At 35.0% G+C, this 14,609-nt stretch overlaps 1 protein-coding gene across 2 annotated transcripts in view; it reads right to left on the bottom strand.

The window, feature by feature from the left end:
• PhKgamma (phosphorylase kinase gamma) overlaps positions 1–14,609 on the bottom strand; it is a 154,990-nt gene that overhangs the window by 75,867 nt on the left and 64,514 nt on the right. For both annotated transcript variants that reach the window (XM_090409820.1, XM_090409819.1), the window contains exon 6: positions 12,281–12,353. In XM_090409820.1, coding sequence (XP_090265946.1) covers positions 12,281–12,353 — 73 coding nt within the window. The remainder of the gene's footprint in view (positions 1–12,280; positions 12,354–14,609) is intronic.

Genomic DNA, 14,609 nt, shown 5'->3' with positions numbered 1-14,609 from the left:
ATTGCTGTCATAGTAGCCTGAATACCCCCCCCCTTGAGGGTTACATATCAGGATATTGATGATGATGAAGTAAAATTGATGTAGCTTTGGCTACTTCATGTATTATTTTCTTTAATTATGACTTTTCTTTCTTTTTTTTATTAATCTCACTCACAAGATGCTGTAAACCTATAGCACATTTGTGTTAGTGCCTGAGAACTTACAGGTGTTTTCCTACTGAGTGTTCCTGGTAAGATTTATGCAAGTATACTTGAGAAACAGCTAAAAAAAAATTGTGGAAGGGAAGCTTGGTGAAGATCAATATAGATACAGACCAAATAAAGGTTGTCAGGATCAGACTGTCAGTTTAAGACATATAGTTGAGAACTTTTGGGAATATAACAAGGATTTGCATTTAAGTTTCGTAGATCTCAAAAAGGCATATGACAAGGTGCTAGGAAGAAAGCTCTTCAAAACGTTACAGTTATATGGTGTAAAAGGGATATTACATTGAGCAATACATAGTCTCTATTTAAGCTGTAAGTCAGCAGTTAGAATTGAAGGAGGTACAGGAAGATGGTTCAATATTAAATCAGCTGTGCGATAAGGGTGCACATTATGTCCACTGTTGCTCATTATTTGTATGGATCACACCATGAAGTGGTATTAAGCGTGATATCAAAACTGGCTATGTTAATCTTAGCTCTTTATTCATCATCTTCAAATTCCTGATATGTACCCTAGGGGGGAGGAGGGTGTATAGAATAATTATGGTAGTACTACATGAAAAAGTTACACGATTTCTACCTTCTGATCAATAATTTTCCTTCAAATTAATCTGTTATCTGTCATGACTCCATATTATCAGATCTTACATTTCTGTCTTTTAAGGCACTTTTTACTGTATCTATCAATCTACATCTTGGTCTTTCTCCGGGTCTTTTTCCTGCCAACCTAGAAAAGAACACTTGTTTTGCTAATCTTTCTACTCCCATTCTGCTTAAGTGACCTTATCACCTGAGATTAGCTCTACTAACACATTCCTGAATGCTGACAATGGCAAGTTATTTTCTAATATCCTCATTTTTTATGTGATATTTTTTCATTATTTTTTCATTGATGCCATCTATTGACTCCACTAATCGTTCTCATAACTCTTATATATCAGAGGTCTCTAGTCTTTGATCAAGTGTTTTATTTCTAACCCAGCAACTCTTTACTGTACGCAGGTAAATGTTATACTTTTGAATAAAGCCAGTACAAGTCTGCAAGATTCCCTGAATAAATTAAATTACTGTTGTAATAAACTTGGTATGAAAATCAGCAATAAAAAGACAAAGACAACGAAAATAGGCAGAAACATTGAAAACAACTGCATCCTGAATTATAGGTGAACCTATAGAAAAAGTAAAGCATTTCAGCTATTTAGGCACAATTTGTAGTAAAGATGGTAAAAATAAGAAAAAGAATTGGTAACAAAATTAGTAAAGCTGGTATGGTAGGAAGTTAACTGAATAAATTTTATATGGAATAAGATGGAAATAGTTCAGAATCAGTGTTCAAAACAAGTTTTAACTTATGGACCTAAGAGCTGGATTAGAAATAAAAGATCAAAGACTGGAGACCAGATATAAAAGATCAGTAAAGTGAACAGATGGCATCAATGGCAGTATTATATTAAAAATGAAGATATTAGGAGAGAACTTAACATTGTTAGCATTCAGGAATTTGTTAGTAGAGAGAATCTGTTAGTAGAGTTGATCAGTTGGTAGTGTCACTTAAACAGAATGGGAGAGGAAAGATAAGCAAAACAAGTGTTCTCTGCCAGTTGGCAGGAAAAAGGCCAAGTAAGACCAAGTTCTAGGTAGATTGAAACAGTAAAAAGTGACTTAGATTATGAGATCTGATAATGTTGAAGTCTTGTCAGATAGATTAATTTGGAGAAAATTCGTCAATCAGAGGTTGGTAATAATGTAGCTTTTTCATGTAGTACTATCATAATATCCTGTACACCCTGGAGGATACATATCAGGAATTTGATGATGATGATCTTCAAATTCCAGAACTATCTTTATCTTCAGTCTGCATGTTGCGTTTATTAATTCTGTTTCCATGTATAGTACTTTTTCTTTCATTGCAAAAATCATTTTTTCAACAGCCTCCAAAAGATTCCATAAAGCTCCAAAATATTTCAGCAGTTTCCAAAATCTTCCCACGATGGCTTTAGCTACTTTTACATCTGGCTTTCTTACATTTCTCTCTGGGAATCTGCTGACTTACTTGCCAGGATTGTCATAACTTCTTGAGCCACCATGCCTGTCTGATTGAATAAATTAATATTTTCTTCAGAATTTCCTAGAGACTACAAAACTTGATTCTTGTTTTCAAATACTTATCTTTTTCTTGAATAATATTTGTATATTAGAGTCTATACTTCAGCTCTGAACACTACCTGACTTTTATTTATTTAAAATTTTTTGTATATATTTTTATTTTCAATATGACATTCATTTTTATCCTGCTCAAAACTAAATGATCACTTCCTATTTCTAATCTTTTGTATACCATCCTAAACCAGCACAAATATATTATCAACAATAGCATAGACAATAAATTTTTCATATTTCTTGTGTTATCTCTCCATGTGATTTTGGACACATTTTCATGATGGAACATGGTTTAAATTAGTGGTTCCCAATATTTGTTTTACTGCCCCCTTTTCCAAAAAAAATTCTGGAAACTACTTTCTCTAAGACCTGACCAGTTCTACCTGATACATATAAAAGAAAGTGTATGAAAATTGGATCAGCAGTTTGAGTTTTAAGTGAACAAACAGATAGATACAGAAACAAATTTGTGTTTTATTATGCATCTAGTAGAGATTTTTGAAATTTGAAAATAAGACATCCTGGAACTGAAATTTTAAAACCGTTTATTGAAATCAACAAAAGAAACAAATTGCACGTAAACATAGGAAAAGTTGGAGCTGAAAATTTAATAGCACTATTAAAATTAAGAAAACAAACATAAATTGCACATAAAATAGCAACTAATGATAATAAATTTAGTTTAATCCTTTATCCAAGTGCAAGCAAACAAAGTTTGTGCCTGAAAATATCTTCAGGACTGAGGTACATCCCTTGGCAACTTGCAGCAAAGGTGGACCAAGCGCTCATCACTCCTTGTCTCAGTATCTTCCATAATGCAAAGCACATCTCCTTGCGGACATGTATACTGCCATGCATTAAGGGAAGGGCCACTACCCAGACTGGTTTCTGCGAGACCTTTGCTGCGAGTTGCCAAGGGATGTACCACCTTACCTCAGTCCTGAAGATATTTTCGGGCATAAACTTTGTTTGCTCAAACTTGGATTAAGGATTAAACTAAATTTATTATAATCTAACCAAGTGCAAAATAGACTTCCAGTAAATAATGATCAGTAATATTAAAAACAATACTAATGAGAAGGATGAGCCTGGTGTGCTGCTACCAATTTATTGATATTTGGTTCTATATTTTTCAGCAGCATTCTTAAATTACTGTCATAAGCTATTTGCAGTCAGTTTCTTTTTTTAGTTAAAAGATTTGACTGCATTGAGCCTATAGTCCACTAAATATGATGATGGAAATGTGATTAAAAACTTTTTTGGTACTGCCTCTTTGAAATATGCAATAAAACCGCGATGGCACCCTACCATCACTGGAGCACCTTCGGTAGCAACTGACAAAATATTATTCAGAGGGATTTCTTTTTCTTTAAAAAATTCTTCCAATGTTTTTGAATGTTTGCTGTTTACTTTAATTATCACTCAGGAATGCTGGTCATTACAAAATGCCTGTTTTGTCAATTACAGACTTTGTCATAGATGAATATGACCAATGAGAGGATAGAAGACACATGCATCATTTTATCTTTAGAGCAGTGTTTCTTAAATTGTGTTCAATGGAACTCTAGGATTCTGCAAAAACTTCAGGCACTTTATTAAACTTACTTCAGTGTTTTTTTACCCCCCCCACCCCAGAGTTTGCTGCCGAGACTAAGATTTAGTTCTTGTTTTTAAACTTTCCTATTTTTTCTGGAATAATTTTTGTATAATTGAGTCTATAGTTTGAACAGATGTAAAATATGGTTGTCTTTATTCTTTTTAAAACTTTTTTACATTTTCTTTTTGATATGATATTCATTTTTTATCGTACTTAAAAATAAGTGATGATCAATTTCAAATCCTTTGTATACAAAATATTTTGAACCAGTGAGAAGATATAACTATCAATGATAACGTAATCAATGAGATTTCTTTCTTGTCTTCTCTCCATGTGAATTTGTGCACATCTTTTCTCCAAATTTTTCCAAAACATTTCTATATGTCCAGGATTCATTTCCTACTCTGCTGTTTAGATTTCCAACAAGAACAAACTTCTAATGACTCATAAAGACCTCAATTTTTTCCTCAGTAGAACCTTCTGTGGAATCATAAATTTCAATATCCAATTCCCCATTTTGAAATTTGCTCACATAGCTCAAACTTGAAAATGCCTGTCAATCAAGTTTATCTTTGGTTTGATATTCAATGCTTATCACTCTATGCCCTATGCCCAAATATAACATACTATATATATTATTCAGCAAGATCTTGCTTCTGACTTTTCCTTCTTCATCTCAGTAATATCAATTATGTCCATGTACTTCTCTAGTTCTTCTGACAGTTTTGATGGTTCGTATCTTCAATTCTGCAAACAATGTTTTATAGTACTTGGCTTTTCAATGTTCACTCTGGTTTCCTAAACAAAACAGTGGGAGTCTTGTCTAACATAGTGAAGCCCAAGCCATCATGAAATTTCATCATGTCATACCATCATGTTTCTTTTTGGTTTAAGCCAATAAGAATACAAGTTGTTTGGCTAAGTCCCAAAATGCCAGCCCATCCGTGTTCATTCAGTATCCAGCAGATATCTACTAATGGGGCATATTATGTAAAGGTGAGGAGTAGACATTGGGTCAGAAGTTCCAGTCATTTCTCCACATTTCTTAAAGGTTATCTGGAGGCCTCCTCCACAGAAAGACTATGTTGATTGTAATTGCTATTATCCAATATAAATAATATAATAACTTAAAAAAAATTTTACTTCAGGAAGGGATGCCTTTTCCTAATTCATATAAAGGCACCTGTATGGACTGGCAGCTGCCCTGGACATGGTGTGTACCCTTTCACACCTTCTCAAACCATCTTCCTGAATAACTGTTGACTTACAACTTAAGTACAGACTGTATATATGTACACACACACACACACACACACACACACACACACACACACACACACACACACACACACACACACACACACACACAGAGTAGCAAATAAATTAATCTGTACAAGCCAAATTTTCATCACGTTTTTGGGTCTGGGTTTGGTTTTTGTTTCAGTTTATTTTTGGTTCATTTTGGTTTTAGTTCACTAGTTTGGTTGAGTGCTGCATGTTTTAACTGTCGCTATGATGCTTATTAATAGCATTATGCATTGGTGTAAACAAGGTGTAAACAGGATGCATCTCCAAGAAAGTGTTCAAAAATATGTCCTCTTTCTCAGCACACATCCATGACTTAAAGACAATTTGCCAATGAGTGTGGTGTTGGTTTGGGTACTGTTATTGCAATTTTAAAGAGGTTTAGGGAGACAGGTACATTTTCTCCTGACAGAAAAGGAAGACTACACTTACTCTAGATTGTTTACTAATTAGGAAAAGCAAAATGAATTCAAGATTGTCTGCTGTAGATTTAAACAGAGCTGTGACAAACAACTAGTGGGATTAATGTTTCTGACATGATAGTCTGTCGAAGATTGTTGTAAGCAGGAAGAGCTACCCATAGACAAAAAAAAAAAAGAAACAACTGTTGACAAAGGCCATGCAGAAAAAGAGGCTCCAACAGACAAAAATGTACAAATATTGGACTATTGAGAAGTGGAAGAAAGTCGCATTTTCAGATAAGAGCATTTCTTTCTCCAAGGAGAGAGAGTACCCTATGTTTGCAAATCAGCAGCTGAGAAGACTTTTCTCCCACCCACCTTCAACAAGCTTCTAAACACCCAACTAAAAAAGATGTTCTGGGATTGTTTTACACATTATTGTCCAGGATCACTTGTGCCTGTTGATGGTATGATGAAAAGTGACAAACACAAAAATATTGGGGAAAAGAGTGGTCTCATAGATCCAAAAAGACAAAGAACTCATCTTGGAAGGATCTCTCTCTATATCACCCTTCAAAAAAAGTGAAATAATTCCTCAAAAATCACAACATCCAATTGCTCCAGTATCCAGGAAACTTTCCAGACATTAGCCCAACAAATTTTGTGGGCCACAGTGAAAGAGATTTGGAAAATTAAATTGTGATACAAATGATAACTTATTACAATCCATTATAAAAGTATGGTTTCGAGATGCAGAAATAAGAAAAATGTGTTCTACATTGGTAGAATCCATACCTAAACAATTTAATGAATTTATTAGGAACAAAGGAGCACACATAAATTATTAAGTTGGAGTTTAATTGTTGTACTTATTTTCTTGAGAAATTAAACTTTTTCTTTAAAATGTGAGTGTCTGGATTAATTTTTCTCACTACTGTATATATAATGCCATGGACAATATCTCATTTACACCATATAATCATAGAATTCTATATAACTCTATCTTGGCACTCTATCATATGCCTTTTTCAGGCCTGTAAGCCTAAATAAAGATACATGCTATACTACAATGATTTCTCAACTATTTGAGTATCAATATAAAATTTGGTCTCGACAATTCCTATGTGTCCAGAATTTAGCTTGTTTTCAAGTATCCTTTCCACAATTATTCGTAGCCTCTTCTCAAGATGGCTTGCATAAACATTTCGCATCTGATTTTATTTCCCTTTTTAGTCACTGTATATTTTTTTTAATCTACATATCTAAGCATTTCTGGTCAAATATCCCAGTTATCTTTCCACATATCTAATTTTCTTGGAGTACTAAAATGTATTTGCAACTGCATTTCTCATGGATATTTTCTACATACCCACCCTTCTATCACTGCTTATCTCATTTACTTTTCTTTTTTTCAGTAATTAATCATGCCATCTAAAATATCCTTCAGTTTTTATAGTACCTTTACCATCTGATTCCATTTCTAAGCTTTTCAATTAATCTTCAATATATTTTCATCGACATTCTTCACAATGACTTTCGTTATGCTCCTACATACAAATAACTTGAACATTTTGCTCATTTCAAATCTCCTATATACTCTTGTATTCTGAATCAGTCTGAAAATATCACTATCAACAATATTGTAATCAATATGACTATTTCTTGGACTGACTGCTTTTTTTTTCATTTAATAATTTAAACTTTAATGCTTTACATTAAATTACATCTCGTATCTGATCTTCTAGCAAGCATCATGATCTTTTCCAGACTGTCATTTGCTCGCATAATGTGTCCAAAGTATGAATTTTTGCTTCATGATCATAGCTTTGAGGGAGCAATCTGGCTTTATTCTGTCTATCATTGATTTATTGGTTTGCTTTGCAGTCCATGGTCTTCTTAATAAGCGTCTCCAAAACCATAATTCAAATGCATCTATCTTCCTTCTTTCACTATTTTTCAGGGTCCAACTTTCACATCCATACATTACCACAGGGAATACCATTGCTTTCACGATTCTGATTTTTATTTCAAGGCTAATATCTTTAAAGATCTTGCCTAAATTTGTCATTGTTTTCTTTCTGAGTAATAATCTTCTTTTTTCAGTACAATACCCATCTTTATCAATTCGGAATCCTAGGAGCACAAAATTGTTAACTACTTCCATTTTCTCCCCATCTACTTCAAAATCATTAAGTTCACATGTTTTGTCTTTTTGAGGTTTAAGGCCATATTTAGCACTTTCTTCTTTAACTTTCATAATAAGTTCCTCCAAATCTTCTTTGCATTCTGCTAGCAAGGTGGTATCATCTGCATACTTCATATTGTTAATATTTCTTCCACCACTTTTAATTCCAACTGAAGACTCCTCAAAAACACACCGAAACTCAACATCACCAGAGTTAAAGATCAGTACTATCAACATAAGAAGAGTGAATGGTAAAGAAATGGAGCTAGCTGAGGAATTAGATAAGTACCAGATCGACATAATAGGGGTGACTGAAACAAAAAAAGACAAAACTGGTGAGATCTTACTGAGAAATAATTACAAAATGTTATATTCAGGCAATAACAATAAAGGAAAAGAATTAGTAGCCATGGTATTCAAGACTAAATATGAGGCTAATCTTCATGAATGGCAGGCAGTCTCAAGTAGAGTGACGTGGGCAAATATGAGAATGGGGAACTGAACAAACAGACTTATTTGTGCCTATGGTCCCACAAAAGGTTCTACTAAGGTAGAAATGGATTTTTTGAGGCTTTAAAAAAAAACTGACACAATGAAAAGGGAAAAGTTGGTCCTTGTTAGGGATCTAAATAGCAGAGTAGGAAATGATTGTCGGACATACCAAAATAATTTAGGAAAATTTGGAGAAAAGAGAAAAGCTAATAATAATAGCAAATACCTGTTGAATTTCTGCTCAGGACATGGACTGGTTATTACCAACACAATGTATCAACATAAAAATGTGCACAAATTTACATGGAGAGAAAAGGCAAGGAATAAGAAAAGTCTCATTGACTATTTCTCCCTGGTGCAAGACACCAGAATGTACAGAAGATATGAAATTGGAAGTGATCACTATTTAGTCTTGAGCAGGTAAAATTGAATTTCATTTTGAAAAGAAGAACATGTAAGAAAGTTTTAAAGTGAATAAAAGTTGAGCAGCTCTCAGATGTGAACTGTAGACTAAAATACACAAAGACTATTGAAGAAAAAATGAAAGAGTTTGAGAACAGGAACCAAACCTTGGAGATTCAGTGGCAAGCCTTGAAGAAAACCCTGATTGATTCAGTCAGAGAGGCATGTGGTGAAGTTGTCTGCAAGGATAGAAAAATCAGAACTACATGGTGGACACAGGAAGTTAGAGGCAGTGAAGGAAAAGAAGAAAGCAAATCAAAAGTTCCTGGCAAATAAGTCAGCTAGTGCTCTTAGAGAATACAGAGACAAATGTAAGAAAGCGAAACACTGTGTAAAACTAGCTAAACAAAAGTGATAGGAAGACTTTGGTAAGAACATAGAAAATAAATATCAAGAAGGTGGCAAAATATTCTGGAGGTTGTTGAAGAAGCTTAGGAATGGAGGAAAGAGTGCTGTAAAAGGAGTTAGAGATGATAAAGGTGACATGAAAACAGGAGAAAAAGATATCCTTGAAGTATGGAGTAATTAGTACTTTAAAAAACTGCTAAATGAAACAAGCAGTGATGACAGCACAGTGGTAAAAAATACTGACCAAGCATGCAGTCAGGAATACATATTCATACTTGAAGTTGAAAAAGCCATCAAAGGCTTGAAATGTGGAAAGGTAGAAGAAGTACATGATATTTGAAAAAATGCTGAAGTACGGTGGTATAAAAGTCTTACAGTGGCTGCACTGCATAGTTCAGAAGGCCTGGACAGAAGATGGACGAATTCCCAATGATATTGGAGTAGAGCTCTCATAGTACCCATATATAAAAAAAGAAATAAAACTGAATGTGAGAATTACAGAGGTATTTCCCTACTGAGTATTGATGGTAAGATTAATGCAAGTATACTTGAGAAACGATTGAGAAGGATTGAGGAAGAAAAGCTTGGTGAAGAACAAGCTGGATTCGGGCCAAATACAGGATGTCAGGATCAGATCTTCACTTTACGACAAATTGTTGAGAAATCATGCGAATATAACAAAGATCTGTGTTTCAGTTTTGTAAATCTGGAAAAGGCATATGCCAAGAGAGAAGCTATTCAGTATTATATGGTGTCAATGAGGCATTATATCAAGCAATACCTAGTTTTATTTAAGTTGTAAGTCAGCAGTTAGAATCGAAAGAAGTACAGGAAGATGGTTTAATGTTAAATCTGGTGTGAGACAAGGATGTACATTATCCCCTCTCTTATTCGTTATCTCTATGGTTCACATTATGAAGGAAAGTGATATTAAACCTGATATCAAAATTGGAGGTGTTAATCTCAGCTCTTTGCTTTATGCAGATGATGTTATACTTCTAAATAAATCCGCTACAAGTCTGCAAGATTCCCTTACTAAATTGAATAACTGTTGTAATAGATATGGCATGAAGGTTAGCATTAAAAAGACAAAGACAATGAAAATAGGCAGAAATGTTGAAAATATCAACTGCATTGCGAATGGAGAACTTATAGAACAAGTAAAATATTTCATCTACTTAGGCACAATTTTTAGTGAAGATGGTAAATTAAATATGGAAATAGACAACAGAATCAACAAAGCTGGTATGGTAGGAAGTGAATTGAATAAATTCATATGGAATAAGACAGAAATTAGTCGGAACACTAAATTAGCTGTTACAAGACAGTGAAGACAGAAATTAGTTCGGAACACTAAATTAGCTGTATACAAGACAGCGTTCAAACCAGTTTTAACCTTATGGATCTGAGAGCTGGATCAGAAGTAAAACACTTGATCAAAGACTACAGACTGCAGATATGAGAGTCCTGAGAAAGATTATAGGCGTGAACAGATGGCATCAATGGCAATATCATATTAAAAACGAGGATATTAGGAAAGAACTTGACATTGTCAGCATCCAGGAATGCGTTAGCAGAGCTAATCTCAGGTGGTATGGTCACTTAAACAGAATGGGCGAGTAAAGATTAGCAAAACAAGTGTTCTCTGCCAGGTTGGCAGCAAAACGACCCAGAGGAAGACCAAGATATAGATGGATTGATACGGTACAAAGTGCCTTAGACTATAGAAATATAAGATCTGATAATGTCGGAGTCTTGACAAGTAACAGACTGATTTGGAGGAAAATTGTAGATAGGAAGTTAGTAATGATATAAATTTTTCATGTAGTGCTATCATATCCTGTACACCCTCGAGGTTACATGGCAGGAATTTGATGATGACTCCTCCAGCCCTGCTATTCTTAAAATGTATTCGCTGTACAAGTTAAACTGGTATGGAGATAAAATACATCCTTGTCATACCTCTTTACCTATTGTGAAATATTTAGTTTCTCCAAGATCTGTTCGGACAGTAGCTTCTTGTTCACCAAAAAAAATTTTCCTCAGTAGGATAATGAAATGCTCTGGTACTCCCATTATTCTTAACACATTCCACAGTTTCACATGATGTCCAGAGTCAAAAGCCTTACTATAGTCAAGGAAACAAAGGTAGACATTCTTTTGATATTCCTGTGCTCTTTCTATTATCCATCTCGTGTAAAAATTATTGGCAATCTGATCTCTTGTTCCTCTGCCTTTTCGAAATCCTGCCTGTTCATCTGTAATTTCTCTCTTCATGAATGATTCCAGTCTTTTCTGAATGATCTTAAGTAAGACTTTACTTGAATAAGAAATTATAGTTCTGTAATTTTCACACTCTCTTGCATCGGCTTTCTTCAATAAAGGTATATAAATTGATTTTTTCCATTCCCTAGACCATGTAGTTGTGATCCAAATTCGCTGACATAGAGCCATTAAAATTTTAACTGCCTGTTCTCCCAGGGCTTTAAGCAGCTCAATAGGTATTCCATCCCCCCACCCACCCGGTGCTTTCTTACTTCATAGCGCTTTTGCAATGCCGACCTCACTTCATTTTCCAGAACATGCACATACATATGTAAATAATGTGGCTGAGGCACATTTCAAAATGGCTATTTTGAAATGTGAAAAGAATATTTAATAATTAAATTAAATATTCTTTTTTTCACCTTAGAAAGGCTAATTTGAAGATGAGATAAAGTGATGTAGTTAGCAGAATTCTATGAATACAGAAAAAGGGAAATCATCAAAGTATAAAGAAATGAGAAAGAAAAAAAAATCTGAAACTATGAATTAAAAATTAATGAGATATTAATTGTGTTGAACTGTCCCACTATTCTGTACATCACCCTTGAGGAGATGTTTCAGGAAATTATGATGCTTATGATATTTATTAGCATCAGCATCATCTTATAAGTTATTATTTGCCTATTTAAAAATATTTATCAGCCTCAAACACAATTTAATTCTGATCAGGACAGAATCTGAACGTTAACTTTTTTGTAGAGCAATAAATTACAAATAAGATCAAATTATACCAAATTTATTTGACATGTAAGAAACATTAGTATTATCTGAATTATAATGGCTCTGATGATTAACTTACTTTAAGATCTCTATGTACAACACTCCTGGAATGAATAAATTCTAGTGCTTCCATGAGTTGCTTCATAATGGTCCTTAATGTAACAATTAAGAGTGTAAATAATTCAGCTAAGTGTTGCCAAAAATTATATGATCAGATAACTACATTATAATAAGCATAAATGAATTAATAAAAAGAAAGCAAACACATCTAAAAATTATTCAAACAAAGAATGAAATAATCAGAGACACACACAGATGCTCTGCATGTCTTCACCGGAATTAGAATTAAAACAAGGAAATTAACACATATATATATTTCAAGGCCACATAAACGTCCTGAAACAAGCAAAATTTTATTCATTTTAACTATTCATTTCAGTTTATTTAATTTTGTACATCACTGGATAAGGTAAAGAGACAGCAAAAATTTACTGAAGATAAGAGCAAATAATTTAATCATTAATAAAATATTAGATTTCATATATTGTGTAACTTTTTATAACTAAATAATACTTTGACCATTTAACTACTACCTATTTTCATGAAAAATTATGAAGGAAATTTAGATAACCAGTGACACACACACACACACACAAGTGCATCCATTTCCAGAGGAGTTTTTTATATATCTATAGCTGTGTCAGTGATATATATATGAGGGTGGGCTGAAAAGTTCTCGGCCTCACAATGAAAAAACGAATTTATAATTTCAAAATTAATTTTATTTTTCAACATAATCTCCCTTAAGACTAATACATTTATTCCAGCAATGCTCCAGTGCCATTATCCCGTCTCTCTAGTGGTTCTCAGTAAGATCTGCAAAATAACCCTCTACAGCTCCAATTACCTTTTGATTCGAAGAAAAACGCTGACCAGCAAGGAAGAGTTTTAGTTTTTGGAAAAGTAGAAGTCAGAGGAAGTCAAATCTGGGGAATTGCAAATTCATAGTGCAAATCCCTTAATTTTCCAATTGTCAAAACACCTTTGTGGGCAGGTGCATTGTCCTGATGAAACATGATTTTTTTCTTTTGCAAACCAGGTCTTTCCTCACGAATTTTTTCGTCTAGTCTGGTTAAAAGATTGGAATAATATTCCCCAGTTACTGTTTTACCGTTTTCAAGGTAATCAATAAACAAAATGCCTTTAGCATCCCAAAACATTGATGCCATGACCTTTCCTGCTAATGGAACTGACTTTGTCTTCTTTGGCGCTGAACAACCGGCTTCTGTCCACTGTTTTGACTGCTGTTTGGATTCTGGTGTGTATCCAATGGTGAATCCAAGTCTCATCCATAGTAATAAATCGAAGCACAAAATCAGTTTTATTCTTGTTAAAATGCTCCAAGCACTGTTCAGAGATTTTCATTGGAGTGTGTTTTTGATCTGTTGTGAGCAAGCACAGCATCCATCTTGTGCAAAGCTTTTTCATTTGCAATTCTTCATGCAAAATACACTCATGAGCAGTTGAATTAGAGATATTTGCCTAGTAGTGGGTAGTAACCCCTTTTGCCTTGATGACGGTGGTGATGCGGCGTGGCAGAGACTCCTCAAGGCACCAGAAGCGTTGGGGAGCCAAACTAATCCATGACCGCTACACAGCCTCCCACAATGCACAGAGATTGGTCGGAGCAGGGTCCAGGGCACGTATATCTCTCTCTCTCTCTTGGCAGCATTCCAGATGTGTTCAATAGGACTGAGGTCAGGGGATCCCGGGGGCTTCCCAAGCATCCTCATGTCCGTGGAGTCATCCACTCACACTCTGCCACAATTCGGGAGCAGTGGGCTGGTGCATTGTCTTGCTGTAGGTATAGGTCTCCTGCAGGGTGCTGTAGGTGCAGAAATGGGTGCACATGATTAGACAGTAGATCTCTGCATCGTTTGCCGGTGAGGGACGATGGTAGATGTACCAGGGGATCCATTTCATCCCATGCAAACAGTCCCCATACGAGGATACCACCACCACCAGCCTGAACTGTACCCTACTGGCATGAGGGATCCATCACTTCATGTGCTTGGTGACGCACTCGTACCCTGCCATCGGCGTGTACCTCGAATCATCAGTCCAGGCGAACTTTTTCCATACGTCGAGGGTCCAATGGCAGTGTTCCAGTGTCAATGCTAATCATTGTGCCTTCTGTACCCCCATAGCAAGGAGATGGTTATGGATGGTGTGGCTGCTCACACGTCGTAGTTGTCCAGCATTGAATTGGTGAGTGATCTGCAGCACTGTGGCCTGTCTATCCGCTGTTACCATCTGAGCTAGCTGACGCCGTCCCCTGTCATCGACAAGTTATACACCATGGCAGTTTTCCCTGGCGGCTGTGGTTTTACCCGATTCCATGTACTAAC

The sequence above is a fragment of the Typopeltis vanoorti genome, chromosome 20 (genome assembly GCF_054136105.1).
Source record: "Typopeltis vanoorti isolate ZY-2024b chromosome 20, IOZ_Tvanoo_1.0, whole genome shotgun sequence".
NCBI classification, from domain to species: domain Eukaryota; kingdom Metazoa; phylum Arthropoda; class Arachnida; order Uropygi; family Thelyphonidae; genus Typopeltis; species Typopeltis vanoorti.
The sequence above is the reverse complement of the archived record's forward strand: the minus strand, read 5'-3'. Positions and strand labels throughout refer to the sequence as shown.